Source organism: Melozone crissalis, unplaced genomic scaffold (genome assembly GCF_028551555.1).
Source record: "Melozone crissalis strain CALT ecotype California unplaced genomic scaffold, PUWL_Pcris_2 ptg000008l_1, whole genome shotgun sequence".
Classification (NCBI taxonomy): domain Eukaryota; kingdom Metazoa; phylum Chordata; class Aves; order Passeriformes; family Passerellidae; genus Melozone; species Melozone crissalis.
Window position 1 is genome coordinate 9792290 of NW_026535786.1, and position 17114 is coordinate 9809403.

At 41.6% G+C, this 17114-nt stretch overlaps 1 protein-coding gene across 2 annotated transcripts in view; it reads left to right on the top strand.

Annotated features, from left to right (window-relative positions):
* NARS2 (asparaginyl-tRNA synthetase 2, mitochondrial) overlaps positions 1-16867 on the top strand; it is a 48967-nt gene extending 32100 nt beyond the window's left edge. Inside the window, exons 8-14 of one of the 2 annotated variants that reach the window (XM_054270064.1) lie at positions 3509-3607; positions 4038-4075; positions 5845-5911; positions 7403-7540; positions 8670-8767; positions 10360-10386; positions 16141-16867. In XM_054270064.1, the coding sequence (XP_054126039.1) occupies positions 3509-3607; positions 4038-4075; positions 5845-5911; positions 7403-7540; positions 8670-8767; positions 10360-10386; positions 16141-16285 (612 nt within the window). In that variant the 3' untranslated portion in view covers positions 16286-16867. The remainder of the gene's footprint in view (positions 1-3508; positions 3608-4037; positions 4076-5844; positions 5912-7402; positions 7541-8669; positions 8768-10359; positions 10387-16140) is intronic. The other variant, XM_054270065.1, reaches the window with a different exon arrangement.
* Positions 16868-17114: the final 247 nt, after the last annotated feature.

Here is a 17114-nt window from a genome sequence, read left to right on the forward strand (position 1 = left end):
CATGAAATGAAATCAGGTACCCATTCTGGGTGTCAGCTCTAGAGAGCTTGGATCTAAAACATGTATGTGATTTGATTTCCAGACTAGTTTTCACTCAGCATTCCGTCTTCAGTAGCAAGTCTGAGGCACGTGGGCAGGTCTGACTGCAGTCTTGAGGGAGCAAACACTGGTAATCACATGAGAAGGGTTTGTTCTAGGAGTTTTGCACAACACTCTTTAGGGACATTGGGCTATCTGCAGGACTGTAGGTTCCTTGTCTGAAGTAGTATCCAGCTGCCATAGCTCAGGCTTGTTCTCTTCCCTAACTTTTATCAGCATTCAGCTTCAATGGACAGTGGAGCAGTGGTCTGGCAGACAAGTCTCTTTCCTTGCACAGCAACAGCATCTCTCCAAAACGGGGCCTGAGCTGTTGGTTGTATTGCTGAGAGGAGATTTTATGACCAAGATCAGATGTGAATCCTCCCCTCTGTGTGTATGTGCACATGTAGAGTGGGTGTGAGCAAGCATGGGGGCAGCAACAGTGGTCCACTAGTGAGTGTTTCATATGTAAGGACCCTGTGATCTACACTATATCCATATGCATGGCCCAGGTAAATACATACATAAAAATCCTGCTGGCAGGTTGTGTGATTTTTTCTTATGTAATCTTTCTCACGTAATAAAAATGATGATTTGAACTTTCTTGGAGTGCACAGCACCTTCAATTGCTGCTGCTGACTTTTGCTGCTGTTTTATTGATGATTTTCTCTGTTTCAACTCTGGTCATAATTTTATTTGGGAAGAGGATAAGTTGCAGTATCAAAAGATCCAGGGTAAAATTAAGCAACGGAGCTGCTCCTAATCAAAACTGAGCTGTTAACCATTAAACAACAGAGTTGCCACATTGGGGAAGGCCAGTCTTGATACTGCTGAAGTTTCAAACGTGAACATCAAAAGAGAAAGGCTAAAAGGGTTGAGGGAAGGGAGAAAGCTTTAACCTCTGTCCTCCTTGCTTGCCCCCCTACCAGCACAGTTTCCACACCACCATTGTGAAGCAACCACATTATTGGGCTTTTGGGACATCCAGGGCCCCACCTCTGAGATGATCCACTTGCTGTGCTTCCAGTGCCTTTCTTCCCCTGTGTAAGTCTCCTGTCAAACATGTATCTTCCAGAATATGTTCAAACCAATCACTTCACCTATATCTCACACTCATGTGTTCCCTTAAACCAGCAAGCCAGTGATTTTACTTCTCCACTCATTTTTCTTATAGCCTACTTTGCAGTCCTTCATTATGCTACCTGCTTAAAGACATAAATTCTCAATTTGAGAGGTTTTTTTCCCTCTTTTTTTTTCCATCGACTGTTTGTGCCTAGTACTTGTTTGGCATAAATAAGAGCAGTGAGGAGGCCAGTGTATGACCCACGTGTCTGTCTTTTTTGCCAGGATAAAACCTCAGTCTCAAACCTGGAAATATTTCTCAGATTGTTTTTCCCATACCACCCACATCTTTTTTCCACAAGAGGAAGCTGCTTATGTTGAATGCTGTGGGAACCTAATTGTTACTTTATCGCATAGTGAGGAAAAAAAGTGCTAATTAAACAACATGCCTTTCCAAAACCAGATGATACTTTCATTTTCTAGAAAGAGGAAGCTTAATGTAAAATCCCTTCGTCTCTGCCTGGTGAAACCAGATGAATTGCTAAGAAGTTTTCTAATTTCATTTGCATAAGCCTTTTTCTAGCTACTTTGAAGAAAGTTCAAAGCTGACTGTTTGGTTATTTGCCACTCAGCAGCAGGAATGCTGGCTTTTCATTTCCTCTGTGTTTGAGTACCAGGAGGCGTAAAACTGTTCATCTGCATATGATAATGCTGTTCCCTTATTTGCATCTTCCATTTTTTTAAAAGGAGAGCCCAGGTTGATGCAGGAGTCTTGAGTCTGGGTTTGGCTCAGAGGAGTACAAATGGACTGCTTTACCAGCTCCACTAGGCTGGTGGCATGCAGAGCTTGTTCACCAGCACAGAGCAATGTTTCAGCAGCTTGGGGCAGGTGTGAAGAGTGTTCATCTAAGCATAAGTTTGAACAACATGCCTGAAATCTCATCTTGGCTATGTCAGTAGCCCAGCTGCTTTGTTTCTGTGCCTTGTGTTCCTCTTACCCTGTAAGATCTGGTTCCTTGTAAGGCATAGACCTACTGCTTCTTCTTGAGATCTTTCCACAGGTTCATCTTTCCACAGGCACAGGCTTTGTGGTGTCTAGGGGCTGCTGCTCACCTAGATAGCATTAGTGGAAACTTCAGTTCTCTCAGCTCTGCAATTAATGAAACAGTTGTTACGCTCACAAAAAAACCCCAAACAACAAAACCAAACAAAAAACCCCAACAAAAACAAAACCAAAACAAAAAAAAAACCCTAAAACCAAAAAAAAAAAAAAAAAAAACACCAAAAATCCACAACCAACCAGGAATGTGCCAGAACTTTGAGATGCGCTTTGTTAGGAAAAACCTTGTCCCATCCCAGGCTGAGATGACATGCAGCCCCAGCTGCATTGCTCTGTTTTGACAAAGAAAATGAGACTAGGAGGGTGATTTTGAATAAGAGGTAGGATGATCAGTTGATATCATAAGTGTCAACTACCTGCTTTGTGCTGGTGTAAGACTACAGGGAGCCATGGGAACTCTTAGTCTGCACAACAGCAAGTGTCTTGGATGGTCTGCTTTGCGTAGCCAAAAGAGAAGGTGATTCTTAAAACAGGTTGATGAAAGTGCAGCAGCATCCCATGTGGGGGCTTTTAATGGCATTTTAATTTCTTAATGAGTGAAGCCCGTTTTACTGGATAAGTATATCCAAATTGGATGATAATGTCATTTAGTTAATCCACATTCGTTTAGGGAAATGGAACCACATCTTTTTAGTTTCTCAAACATCCCTGCATTGATGTGTCCTTTGCTTTAGCTCTCTACTCATCTTGTACATGTTCACTTTGCCCTTAGTGCACAGAGTCTCTCTAGCTGAGATCTCTTTGATGGGCTTGCTCTACACATTGCATGCTTATTCTCTTTTCTTCAGTTTTGCCTTTTCTAACAACAAAGCATAAATCCAGAATTGTTCATTACAGGACAGATGCCTCACTAAGAATTAATCTGAAACCAGACCCACAAATGGTTGTAACATGTCTGTGGCTAGCCAGGGTTGCTGCTTGAATATTTTAGCTGTGATTTTTTCTACTGGAGATACGTGACTGAAGGTACTGACTCCATCAGCCAACACTGAAACCCTAAACCCATAGCAAAAATCAAAGCCCCAGTCTTCTTCAGCTACTAAGCAAGCCTGCTAATTAGGAGTATTGGTGAGGTGGTTTCTTATGCAGTCTGGCCATGCAGAAGGACAGAAAGTCCTTCTGTACTCTTTGGCTGATGTGTACCATGTTTCATTTATGGGAAAATGGTCTTTTCATAGAATGGTTCATTCATAGTCTGGGACACCTAAGCAATGTTCATTTTTCATGCATTCCTTTTTTCTCTATTAGGTTATGGAAGATCTTTTCAAGACCGTGACAAGCACTGTGCTCTCCAAATGTCCTCGTGATGTTGAGCTTTTTCATAAATACATAGCTCCTGCACAGAAGGTAATGCATGTGACAGGAAAGAACTGCAATCGTGTCATGTGTTTTGGGGGTTCTTGGCTATAGGAAGACTTCATTTGTTTAATTTTAATTTTTTTTACTGTGTTGTCCTCTGTTAAGAAACTGAAAAGCTAAATATCACCTTAAGCTTAAGTGATTGTTCAAGCCAACAGAGAGAGGACACAATTTTGTGTAGCTGGTGGCAGGTGTGGTAGAACTGTAGTTGTCACTTCATCTGGTAGCCTCTGAATCATCAACTTCAATAATTGGGTACCCTTTTAGCACTGAGTGGCCAGGAGTGGATTTTGACCCATATCTATATCAGAATGCAATCCTACAAATTACAAAATAGAGAGAGGTCACTTTCCTGAGTTTTCCCCTGAACCATAAAGGGTGGCTTTACATGTTTTATGTTTTTCTTGTTTTGACCAAGGGCAGGTTGGAACAAATGCTGAAGCACAAATTTATGATGTAAGTACTATTTCAAAATGATCTTGCAGAGGGCTTTTGGGGAAAGAGTTCCTATTTTGCATATGTTCTTTTTCTTTCACAACTCAATGTCTTCTGAGTTAGCATAATGTCTCCAAAAGAGCATGAGCTGCAGTTCCCTTTTACTGTTTGTCAGGCATGCCCTTTCAGCTCTGCATGACACTGACACCTGAATCTGCTGGCCTTTGGCTTTTGCTCCCCTGGACAAGATCCTCTCCTTCCAGCATGTGCCTGCACATTGGTTGCTCACAGTCTTGCTTGGTTTTGGCTTTGATGCTCTGCTTTCATTCACACTTTCACTTCAGTAGCTCTCTTTATATGAAAGTATTTTATGACAGTTGGAAAACCATCCCAATTGGTTTTCTGTTCCCAATTGATTGTGTAGCTTCTAATCCTAGTTCTCTTTGTGCTAAAGAGCTGAAGGCTTTGGGTTTCCCTCGCTGACCCCCAAGAGTGCCACATCCTCCCTACTCCTGCTTGTCTCTTCAAATGGTGGAGCTCTCCATTTATCCCACAGAACATTGTAGGCATGCTCATCCCAGCACTGGTTATCTTGTTAGGCAGCTACAGCCACAGCTGGGCAGCAGGATCATGGTGGATCCCCCCTGTGCCTCTGCCTGCAGGAGCACCATGGGAGTCCTCAGTGAAGTTAGCATCTCCCCATTTCAGTACTCTCTTTGGACCTAACTGATATTCCTGAAAGGACAAAATTGTGCTCATCTTCTCCCATGCTCCAAGGAAAAGGAGAGAGAGGACAGATCATCTCTTTCTCCCTCTCTGTCTCTCTCTCCACCAGCTGCTGGCAGATCTGGGCCATTCCTGGCTTACACACATGGATTACGTGTGTTGAACCTGTGCCAGTGATACACCTCATTTGGTCTGTGGCCTCACATAACCCAAACATGTGGAGCAATATATTCCTTCTTGAGGTATTTCCTCCAGAAGCCTTCCTTGCTTTAGTGAAACCTTGTAATGGGGTGTAAAGAGCTTGTACTCCTTAGGGAATTTGGTTTTTAAGTGGATTAGCCAGTGATACACAGATGAAATTACTGTGATCATGTTATTCTTTTCTTCTCTCTGTCCACAACATTTGGCTTGGTATGTGGAAAGCTTGGCTGCCATATTATCTTCCATTGAGTCTTGATTTCCAGTTACCAAACCTGGAGCATTGTTCACTGCACTTTTTCTGTTTGCTTTGCCATGATGCTGTTCTTTTGTGCTGGTGGAAATTGGTGGAGAATCTGCTCTCAAATCTGCTGGAGAAGTAGAGAAACATTGCTGCACGTAAATCTCATGGTTTTTAAAGTAAAGTGGAAACATTTGAGCTACAAGCCCTTTTGCACCCTGGACTGTTATTTTTGCCTAACACACCCTGGACTAGAGCTGTGTTGTTGTAGCTATGCTGATGAGGACGTATTGTTTTCTTTAAAAAAATCCACCCATTTCTATGAAGCAATTCCCTGCAGAGTTCACTTCTGACTAAAATGCAATATTGCAATAATGCAGAACTGTTGAGAGCTTAGCACTTCCTGCCCTGCATGTAGCTGAAGCACAGGAAAACATAGGATTCTTGCCATATTAAACGCTTTTTGGTTTCTGTCCAAAGAAGCATTGCTGAAAAGTTTGACATTACACACAAGTTGGCATGGTGGTGGGGAAATGCCTCCTTAATTTTCCAGCACGGCACTTAGCCAGAAAACTTTGTTGTTCCTTTCATAGTTATCTTAAAGACTTTTTTCTTCCTCTTGCAGAATTTCCTACAGTGAAGCAGTGGAAATTTTGAAGCAAGCTCCTCAAACTTTCACTTTCAAGCCAGAGGTAGGTCACTGCCAGCTGGTTTGTCCCTATGCAGAGCCTGAACTCTGTAGAATCTCCATTCTCTCCCTCTGTCTCTCCTTCTCTGATACCACAAGAGTTGTTACTTTGCACAGATTATCTGCCTCCTGGGGTGTTTTGTTTGCTGGGTTGTAAATCCAGTGTAACTTTTGCCCTTTGGGGTTGAAATGGGAGCAGTGCAGGGAGTGAGATGTGTAGCAGCAGAACATGTAACACTTGCAGGGAAGGAAGTGATGAGCTTGCAGTTGAAGGACCAAGGCTTTAGCAAATGCACTTCTCTTTCCTGTATGTGAGTGTGCTGAGAGTGTTACAGATTCAGTAGCAATCATCTAAGAAGAGTTACTGTAATAGTTCTCAAGAAAAGGAAAGATAAGAGGATAGCACCAAAAGTTTGACAAGGATTAATAAACCCATACCATGTGAAAATGCCATGTAATGTAGGTAAAGGGAATCCCTTGCCTTTCCAAAGCATAGATGTTGATTGGGAAAAAGAGTAACATGCTAGTCTTTCTAAAGCTATGAGGTTATGGTTTTCTAAAAATCATATTTTGCCCAATTTCAAATGCACACCCACTCCAGTATGGGACAGCATTTATAGTGGTGCTCATCTTATGTCTATATTGTTTAATCATTATCTCATTATGATACTTCAAGGAAAATAACCCTCTGGCTGAAGCCACCCTCATAGCCAGTTGGGTAACTGTCTCTGTGCACAAGTGGGTATAGAACCTCAAATCTTTTCTCTGTGCTACCTGGATCTGAGACAGCAATCTTGGGATATTTTAATATGAAGAGAGTCTGGGAGAGGTCTGTTCCCCTCTTCCCCTTCCATTCTCCCAATATTCTTTGGATGTCCTATGAACAGACTGGGGGTCTCAAGTCAAAAGCCACAGGATCTTTAACATCCCTGGAAAAAAGGAAAAATGAAGGGAATTGCAAATATCCATGGTTTCTGATAACAAAGAATTGCTTAATAGGGTACTAGGTTTTCTTAAGTGGGGATTAATGTAGCATGTAACAGGACACAGCAGGGAAGAGAGTAATCAGCCTAGGAAAGCTGCTTTCTATACACCAAAGGTAATACTGAAATAAGGCTGGTTGGCTGGGTCGAGTGAGCTGGCTTTGGAGAGGTGCCTGTTTTCCTTTAGATATGAGCATGTGGTTTGGGGTTTTTGGGGCTGGGATTTTTTTTGTTTGTTTTAGGTTTTCTGATTTGATACCAGATGCTTGTGCTTGATACAGAGACCATCTGGCCCTGTTCTCTTAAGTTAAATCATATTTATTTACATGCTTTGCTCTGCCTGAAAACTTGAGAAACTGTCTACTTCCCAGTGACCTGTATGAGAAGTTGCTTTGCTTGGTTTCATGCTATTCAAAGCAGCACATCTCTATGTGCAGGGACTTTGCTGGGTCTCTTGTCATGGGCAAGAGGCACCAAAGCAGATTCCCAGGCCCCTTTTGCTGTCCTTACAGTGGGGCTGTGACCTCCAAACAGAACATGAGAAGTACCTGGTGAAGCACTGTGGGGATGTTCCTGTGTTTGTGGTGAACTACCCATACGACCTCAAACCTTTCTACATGCGGGACAATGAAGATGGACCTCAACATACGGTGAGTCCATGGGTCACATCTCCACCACTTTCCTGTGTAGGAACATGTCTTGGCCTACTGATAGACATCATCTGCTGGACCTGCTCCCAAGAAGTTCAAGATAAGATGTGACCATCAGGTGATCCTGTCCATTTTTTTTCCTGTTGTAGAAGAAAATACCCAAAGCAGGAACAACAGGAGGAGGAAGATTCAGGGGTTGGGGCAGTGTTGACTTTTTGCTTAATTGCCTTAAGATAAGTTTACCATCATTTATTTCTTTTCCTGGTAAACTTCTGTGCTTCTAAGTGAAAGGCCTAGAATTGGATGGCTCCAAGTAGTCTGTGATTCTCTTGTCATCCAAATGTAGCATCCATGTAATGCTCAAATAGCAGATGGGCCGAAGAAATAAGCTCTTTATCAAATCTCATGCCTTGAAATTGTGATTTCTCAACTGAATTGAGACAACCTGAAGCATTGCTTCTGCTAAAAAGAGCAACAACACCACCATGCACCAATGTGTCTTCAGTGGCTTTAATTCTAGCAACATTTCAGCTGTGGAATAAGAAAAATAACCTTAGAAGACAAACCAGAGAATACAGCCCAAACCTAACAGCCTAAGTGGTAACACTTGGATCCTAACACTTGGATGCAGCATGTGAGTGCCATTGCTACCATATCCATTGTAACTGCTTATAGGAATGGGGATACATAGGGCTGAAGCAACAGCATCAGAGCAGGGAATCAGGGCTTCAGAAAGCTTGCCCACATGTCCTTGCCTTTTTCTGAGCTGCTGTTGGGTTCTTTATAACACCACACAGGTTGTCACCAGAGTAACTTGGTGAGATTCAACCAAGTGGTTGAGTGAGGTCAAACCACTTAGTAGATGTCCTCAGTCTGAGACATCAGTAGATGTCCTCAGTCTGAGACATCAGTGCTGTCATTTCGGTTTTCTGTAAATTTCTGATGTTAATCCTTGCAAAAATTCCTCCCAGCCTTCTCCTGTCAACAAAAGACTTTTCAAGTATGTGAAAATCCTTCCTAAGTATCCTGGACTCTGGAAGAATTACAAAAAAAACATCAGTGTTAACTTCTTCTGCTAATCACTGTGTGGCTATGTGAAATGACTTCAAATAGTTTTCTGTCTTTGAAGGTTGCAGCTGTTGATCTCCTTGTACCAGGAGTAGGGGAGTTGTGTGGAGGTAGCTTGAGAGAGGAGCGCCTGCCCTTCCTCGAATCACGCTTACAGAGGTATGGAAAATCCACACATGCCAGGAGACTAGCCTGAGCAGGAGAGTGTTTTAGCAGCTGTGGTTGGCAAGACAGAGGAGTGGAAGGCCAGATAATAGTATTTAAAAGAAGCCTATTTTTGTCTTTGTGATATCTATTTATATGAGTAGGTGACTGCAAACTGGTGAAGAAGTTCTTGTGCTTCTGTCATAGGTGTGCAAAGCACCTCTGTTTTAGCTTATCAGAGAAGAAAAGTTTTCTTTGTGCTAAGAGCCCAAGGCAGTAGGATGCCTCAGCTCTGCTGCAGCTGTCTGGAGCAGGGTTTGCTGTGGATCCTTTTCTTCAGTTTTTGTGGCTGAAAGTGGATTATGAAGGTGGAAGTTGTCACATATACAGAACTTAGATATCTGTCATCACATTGTGTAACTGAGAAATTGCATTTTTGGTCAGAAGCTTTGCCAGTTGTGATGCAGCTGGCCTCAGTGACTGGCCTGATTTCAGAAAATATGGCTCTTTGCTAATAGTTTCATGGGAAGCTTCACTGGAACTGCTCAAGATCTGTACTGGGTTGCAGGGGCTTCTCTTTCCCTGCTGCCTTAGTCTGTATCTTGTTACTTTGGTAATTTTGGTAACTTCAATGTCAAAATATCAGAGCTGCTTTTTAGTTAATAATTGACATTATATATTGGGTAATTCTCCATAGACAGTTGTTCTCTGGATCCTATCTGATTGTTCAAAAATTTTGTAGAATCAGGATGGTTTGGGTTGGAAGGTACCTTAAAGACCATCTAGTTCCAGCCCTGCTGCCATGAGCAGTGACACCTTCCATGAGATCAGATTGTGCAAAGTCCCATCCAGCACTTGAACGCTGCAGTTTGGGCCAGTCATACACTTGTGCAAAGCAATACTGGGGGAAGGCTAATCCCAGAGTAGCACCATTTGCACACTGGGAATTAATTTGTTGCTTAAATTAGCCACATGCTTGCACAGATATATCTATTCAGTGGAGAAGAGCAAAATCTACTTCAGCATAATGAATCCAAAAGGCACCAGGCAATTAAAATCTCCAGAACATTAGTTCTCAGTTGTTAGTGTATGATGATGATATTCCCTGTGTTTCTTGCTACTCTCCCTGTAAGCTCTCTGAAGCAGGCGTGCTTCAACTCATGTAAAGTACAACATTCCCTGCTGCATTTTTTCAGTCAAAGCTTTCTGCCAGTGTCTGAGTCCACCATCCTTAGGAGGAGGAAAAGGGTCCAAGTGGAGTTCGAAGCCAGACTTTCTTGTTTGTCAGGAAAGTCATAGAAAGCATTTCAAGGTACAAATGGGGTGTCTTTTGTAAATCACACCTCCTTTCACATGGTTTTCTCCATTTTGAGTCCTCAGGATTTGGTTTTGTTAAGCCCAAATACTTTAGACCTTTAAGTTCTATTTCCTGCAGAACCAGCATAACCTTAGAGAGGAAAAACAGGATCCTTGTCTCCTTATGCATGCTTCATACAGTAGTTCACCAGGTTTTCCCTTTTTCAGTAGCATAGTCTTCCAGGCAAGTGCTGCTTGTGCAGAATAACTCTGTTCCTTTACTTACAAGGAATTTTATTTTTGTTTCACAGATTAGGACTCACAGATGCCTATCAATGGTAAGATGCCACCTTGTTCTGCAAGCTCTTTTTCTTCTTTTGATACTTATTTAAGTAACTGGGGTTTTGTTTGGGTTTTTTTGTTTGTTTGTTTGTTTGTTTTGGTTTGTTTTTGTTTGGTTCTGAGGGAACAATTTTTTGGCCCTGTTGCCCTGCCATCACTGCCAGTCTAAATGAAATAGCCAATTCATTTAAACAAAGGTTAATCTAATGCTACTTAGTTTATGCCTCCAATTTGTCCACTCACAGCACAGGTTATTCCAATTTGTCCACTCACAGCACAGGTTATTCCTCTCAGGACTGCATGAGGTGGGTTAATTTATAACCCATAATGTTTTTTGATATTAAATCATTAGGCTGTGTTGGAAGCTGGGTCAATTCTGACCACCATGCAGGAGATAAACAGCTTACAGAACCACAGCAATTTGTGACCTTTAAGAGATCTATGAATAACTCCCTTTGTAATTGACAGAGCAATTGGGTCGAAAAATCTCCCCTAACAAAGCAGTTAAAGCAATTAAAACTGTCCTCCTAAGGAGACAAATCAACCTTTGAATTAACAGTTTAACCCATTAAAACGACAGAAGGTTCTTAGTGTTTCTTGGTATGTGCTTCATCACAGCTACTGAGAGAGGGGTAGTGCAGAGAATTTTAAATTTAGAAAAGTATTTTTAAATATTCTGCAGTATTTGGGTTGATCATTAGGAAGGCTGCTTTGAAAAAAGCAAAGTATAGGTTCTTCACTCTCATCTTCCTTCAATATGAAATCACTGAGGAACAGCCCAGTGGCAGATCTTCACATCATCCATGTGCATACAGGGTGAATTTAATTTCTTCCTTTGTTGTTGTATTTGTGGTCCAGAATACACCATATCCCTTTATCAGAGGGAGGGATTGTCCTGAACAAGGTGATAAGTTGTGTGGTTAGATGCTGAGGTGCAGCCCAAGGAGGTCTGGTGTTCAATGGCAGAGCCTTTAAGCACTAAGACAGTGCAGCCCTGCCTCATGCTTCCCTCAAAAAAAGATGAGGACATTGCCTGTCATTCATTTGCATTTTCATGTGATATTTAACAATCACATTCTGGAAACTCTTCCTGCTGTAATCTCATTTTGGAGACTCTTTCCTCCTTTATTTCCTCCACTCCATCACAGACAATGAAACTTCCTGGAGAAGATTAAAGCTGTTGTTACCCCCTGCCTTAGCAGGGTCTGGTGTCCTAGGAAGGTGCAGGATAGTAGTAATTCTGGATGCTTCTGGGCTGCAGTCCAAAATCTGCCAGAATACAGGTAGGTGCCTTGCCAGCATCCATCTTTTCAGTGGAGGTGGTAGGAAAGACTAAAATTAATCTCCTCCAATTTAGTGATTGAATTGAGTCTCCAAAGCTGGCTCACAAACTCCTGGAAGAACAGTTGAGTCATTCCTTTTTAAATATAATATTTGCTGACTTTTGAATGTGATCTCCTTTGAAGTTCCTTAACCATTGCCATACCTCTGATTCTACCTGTTTTATTCCCTCCACTAAGCAAGAGGATATTGTGAGTCTGTTTCCAGGACAGTTTCAGAATTGCCTTGTTCGTGGGTGAATCGTAAGGCAGAGGCAAGTGATGATCTGAAATACTGTTCTGCTTCTTGCCATTCCTACCTTTTAGGAAGATTTTCAAAAGATAGATAAAGTGACATGGTCAAACTCTGAGTCTTCTTCAGTACACTACATCTTTCCTGTTAGGCAAATTTCTTTCCATATAGAATATGAGTTGAAGTAGTTTTTGACTTGATTTTGTAGTTATTTTATCTTATATTCACACTTTTTCCTTTGAATTGTAGATGGAAAATAGCTCAGAGCTGTACATTATGATCTTGGCTAAACTGAGAGGTCTGTGAAAATGAGGTGGGAAAGTTGAGTGATGAGGGTACTCTGGGAGTAATTATATATATTAATAATTAATAATATTAATAATAAATTGTATTAATTTCTCTGTGACCAAGGAGTATTAAGTATATTGCCTTGTAAACAGGGGACGTGATCCTGTTTGCAGCCTCCAAGTGCCATTTTAAAAGTAACCAAGCAGGTACTTGGTAAGGTTCCCACAACCATCAGAGTGAGCAGCGTTTCAGACAGTCTTCCTACGTGTAAGGCACTGCTTCCTTACTCTGGTTATCTTCATGTGCTTCAGTGGAGACGGCTGTCTCATACTGAGCCCTTTACAGTCCAGGTACCCTTTTGATCTTCTGGTGTAACGCTGGTGAAAGTACACAGCAGCAGAGCAGGTGTTGTCTGCTGTCTTCAAGTGGATGTTACTGTGTTTTGGCCCTTCTCCTGCTCTGGATGAAGAAGATTGAGGTCTGTTGCGCTCTTTAACTTCTGCAAACCTTTGAAACTTGAATGTCAGAGTGTTCTGTTGGGTCCTTGTGTGGTAGGGTAAAAGGGACGAGTTGGGCTTAGGGAAAAGTAGCACTGATGAGCTGCTTGGAGCCCATGGCCAGTGACTACACTCACCTCATCCTTTAACCTTCTTCAGAGCCCAGTGAAAAGAGGTAGCTCATCACTGTCCTTGGCAGCCACCTGGTCCTATTACTCCTCTTTGGGAAGAAACTGGAGTGCTGTGCTGGGCCAGACAGAGGCAGGCAGAAAGCCAGGGGGGTTTTTCTTATATGCACCCAGTAGACTATTCAGTTTCATGGACTAGTATCTTTGTTCTTTCAGCCTTACCTTTTTCAAAATGGCCACAGAACCTTCAGCATAGCAAGGGGATTGCATAAAAGGTTGATATTATATATATTTTGAAGAGACTGAAAAGAGCACATTCTCTTTTATGAATGGTCACTAGGAGAGCACTGCTCTTCATAGTACCTTGCTGTGCAACACAGGGAGCTCACAATGATGATAAAAGAATATAAATTTTTAAAAGGATGAACGGAAATGTTCTAACATGGCACATAATGGGCTCCTGGAATTCATTACTGAGTGATGTTGTTATAGCACACACTTTAGTAAGATTCAAATCTCTGAAGATCCACCAGTGCTCAGGTCTAGAGCAGGAACACCTGGGCAAGCTGGGGTCACAGAAACTTACTTCTCCTGTGGAATAATGCTGCACAGTCCACCAGTTGCCAATAGAGTGCTCAACTCTACTGGCAAAAACGGCTAGACTACTTCACGACTCTTTTTGAGGTGAGAAACATCCAATGTCTCTAGACTATTGAATGTAGGAAAACCTCAGGGAGCATTTTCCAGCCTAAAGTGATTTTTCTCTTTATCTGCAGGCAGTTACTTTTTCTTTCATCTGTGAAGAATGGAAAATTTCTCAATTCTTCTGCTTCTTCTATGCACAGTCATCAGAAAGGATTCAGAGTCTTGATCCTCAGCACATTTAATTCAATGGACTTTTTCCATTAACTTTGATGGGTTTTGTTTCGCTCCTTTTGCCAAAATGGCTTCTCAAAGTGCTTTGAGATCTACAGATCAAAGTCCTGGATAAGCTAGGGTAGAATTTATTATTATTGTTCATCTGGAAGTAGCTGAGTTATTTCATCTTCTTACAATGACTTTATAAACTCTGTTGCCAGCAAAAAGGGAGAGAAGATGCTGGGCTTAGTCACAACTGCCTTTGCAAAGGCTGATGCACTTACAGACATCATCAGAAAAGTTTGTGCTGTTACTTGTATTCCTGATTACAGCTAAAGTAGTTACCAGCTGCTTTGGCAGTTCTGAGCTGGGTCAGACTGATCTGCCATGACCAGCACCCATATCCCTCACACTTATGCGTGTTTTGTGAGTCACCACCCTCAGCATCAGGTCTGCCCATCACCTTCCTTGCAAGCCCTTGTAAAGCTGTGCAGTGGAGCTCCCCAGGAGCAGTTCAGGGTATTTGCAGAGATTCAAGTTCTTCTTAATGCAGTCTGTGTAAAGGGGATAGAGATGCAGACCACCATGCAGTTGCATAGGCTGCATGTTCTTATCCTGGGCACAATGCTCATCACAAGATGTGGGGTGCATACACCAAGCCTTAGTGAGCCAAGCCAACACGCAGCAGCACAGAGAGAAAAGCACGTGGGTCCCAGTCATCAGAAAACATGTCCCACTCTTGGGCCTGCTGTTCAACTCGCAAACTGCACTGTGTGTCTCAGTGCTATGAGCAAGAAGTAAGCTCTGCTTCTCCTTTTGCTATTTGGGCAGTGGAGGGGAGAAGAGAAACACAGGGGAAGAAAAAACCTGAATATTGGATTGAGTGTAATAAATGGTTTCTCAAATTTTAACTACTGCTAATGAGCTGTAAGGAAAAATAATATCTCATGGTATGAAAGGCATACTGTCAAACTGAGTGACAGGGCAATCTTGCAGCTATAGAATTTGTGGGAGAGTGTTCTTATTTTGCAAGTAAGGGTGACCATGGGCATTGCTTTGTCTTCATTCTGTTAAAATACAGTCTTCAAGCCAAGAAAGATCTGATGTCCAAGCAACTACACTCAAATATACATAAGGTACATTTTACATATTTATACATATATAAGTACATATACACACAAATATAATGTTTCCTTGCAGTTCATTAACAGTATGTAAAATTTGGGAAGCCATTTATTGCAATCAATCCAATCTTAATTTCTTTCACACTGTTCTGCCCCCCTCTACTCCACTGCATAAGTAGTAAAACATATGCATTTATATTTAAGTGCACTTGATTTTTTTTTTAACTGGGATGATGAAATATTCATATACCAAGATTAGAAGCAAGTAATACATCTGGAGTCACTCAATCCCCTACTGGTGCATTTATATAAAGAAGAATAACTTGGTGCCCTCAGCAACCTCAGAAGTGGCTCCAGAAATCAATAGAAGCACTGAGATGTTTTTCACTTCTATTAAAATAAAACTGTTGGGGACAATTTATAGCTGCAAATACAGTATCGCATCAGCCACAGTCCAGCTGGGAAGTGAGTAACTATAGAAGAACCATCATAATCTTGTTGACACCCATATACTCAGAGTATCTGCTTCCAAACGTTTTCTGAGTTTTCTGTGCACGACAGGTGCTGTTCTGCAAAATAAAATGTCTTGTTCCAGATCTCATTTTTAGAGAAGATATGTTCAAGGGGTTTTTTTCTGGCTTACTATAGAAATAAATGAATCAGTCTGTAAGAGTGATTGGGGAAAAAGTAGCAAAAAGCCATCACAATTACCTTAAAAGAAAAAAAATGAAGGAATGTTGAGTAGACAGACAGCAGGACCTATTTAAGCTTCTAAAGAAATTGCTGGAAATGAAATTACTTACGCAATTGAAAAGCAAATGGAAATTGAAAGAATTTGCAGGACAGATTTCCACACCAACGTGGCAAAGGCTAGACAAGCGCAAGCAGAGAGCTTCACCTCCAGTAGTGGAAGTGATTCTGTAGGAACCTGGGTTTGTGTCTCTGCTAGGAACATTTCTGATACTAAAACTACAGAGTTGTTTCCAATATGAGCAGAGGTATGGTGCTCAAGCTGTTCCTCATTACCCAAATACGTTCTTGCTCCAAAAAAACCAGGCTGTAGTGTATTGGCAAAGCACAGCTATGCTGGTTTGACTGGGTTTAAACTTGGGGTTTCTGCTGATACAATTCTGCTTCTTCATACCCCTGACCAACACAGAAATCACAGTGGTTAGGGTCAAAGGGAAGTAATTAAGATAGAAAGCAAAACCCTAGACGAAAAGCTCACTTTAATGATGTCAGCATAACTGTGCTGCAAATGTAACTGTCTGTTTAAATTACAGGTATCTAGACCTCCGAAAATTTGGATCAGTTCCTCATGGAGGCTTCGGGATGGGGTTTGAACGCTACCTGCAGTACATCTTGGGAGTTGACAATATCAAAGATGTTATTCCTTTCCCCAGGTTTTCTCACTCCTGTCTCCTCTAGCTCAGCAGTTGACTCACATGGAGAAAACCACCGGTGTAACTGTGTGTATATAACATACCAGGATATGACTGAGTGTGTTTCAGTGGGAAATCAAGGAAGTTTTTATATCAATGAAACTCTTGGTCAATTTAATACTGGGTTATTGAAAATAATGTATGTTCTGGTGAGATTATGGAAGGACACAGTTAATTTGATAGCAGCTCATGTCTTCAGTGCACTTCTGGAGTATTAATAAATCCCACTTAACTAAAGGATTATGATTCTCATGAGACTAGTACATGCCATGGAAGTACTGAACAAGCACTGAAGGTAGCAGGGGGTTTTATGTGAAATATTAATAAGGAAGTGTGACCTAAAATATTGTCATGGCTGTGATACACTTGCTACTGCTACAGTCAGGAAATGGCTACTGTAAAGCATGATTCTCCCCTCTCCGAGTTAAAAGCAACTATTGTTTACCTTGGTAAAGTCAGCCAAACCTTGCAAGGAACAATGTCGTACTGGAATTGCTGGAATGAGTTTGTTGAATGATGTTTGATTTTGTGAATCATCAATAAAGATGTACACTGGGTTGTTTTATAACTCTATATGATTTCTTCTTCTGTTATAAAACTGTAGCTCTCAGCATGAGAGAGTGTCCTTCAGTGTCTGGTAGAGGTTTCATTTTCTGTGTAACCAAATTAGTTGCACAACTTTTGCAGAGGGTGTCTGTTTTCTGTCTCCAAGAAAGCACATATTCACAGCAGACAGAAATGTTCATTTAGATGAGAGTCCATTCATCCATCCATCTCTCCAGAGCCAACTTGTAGTTCATGGTGGGGTTTTGTTG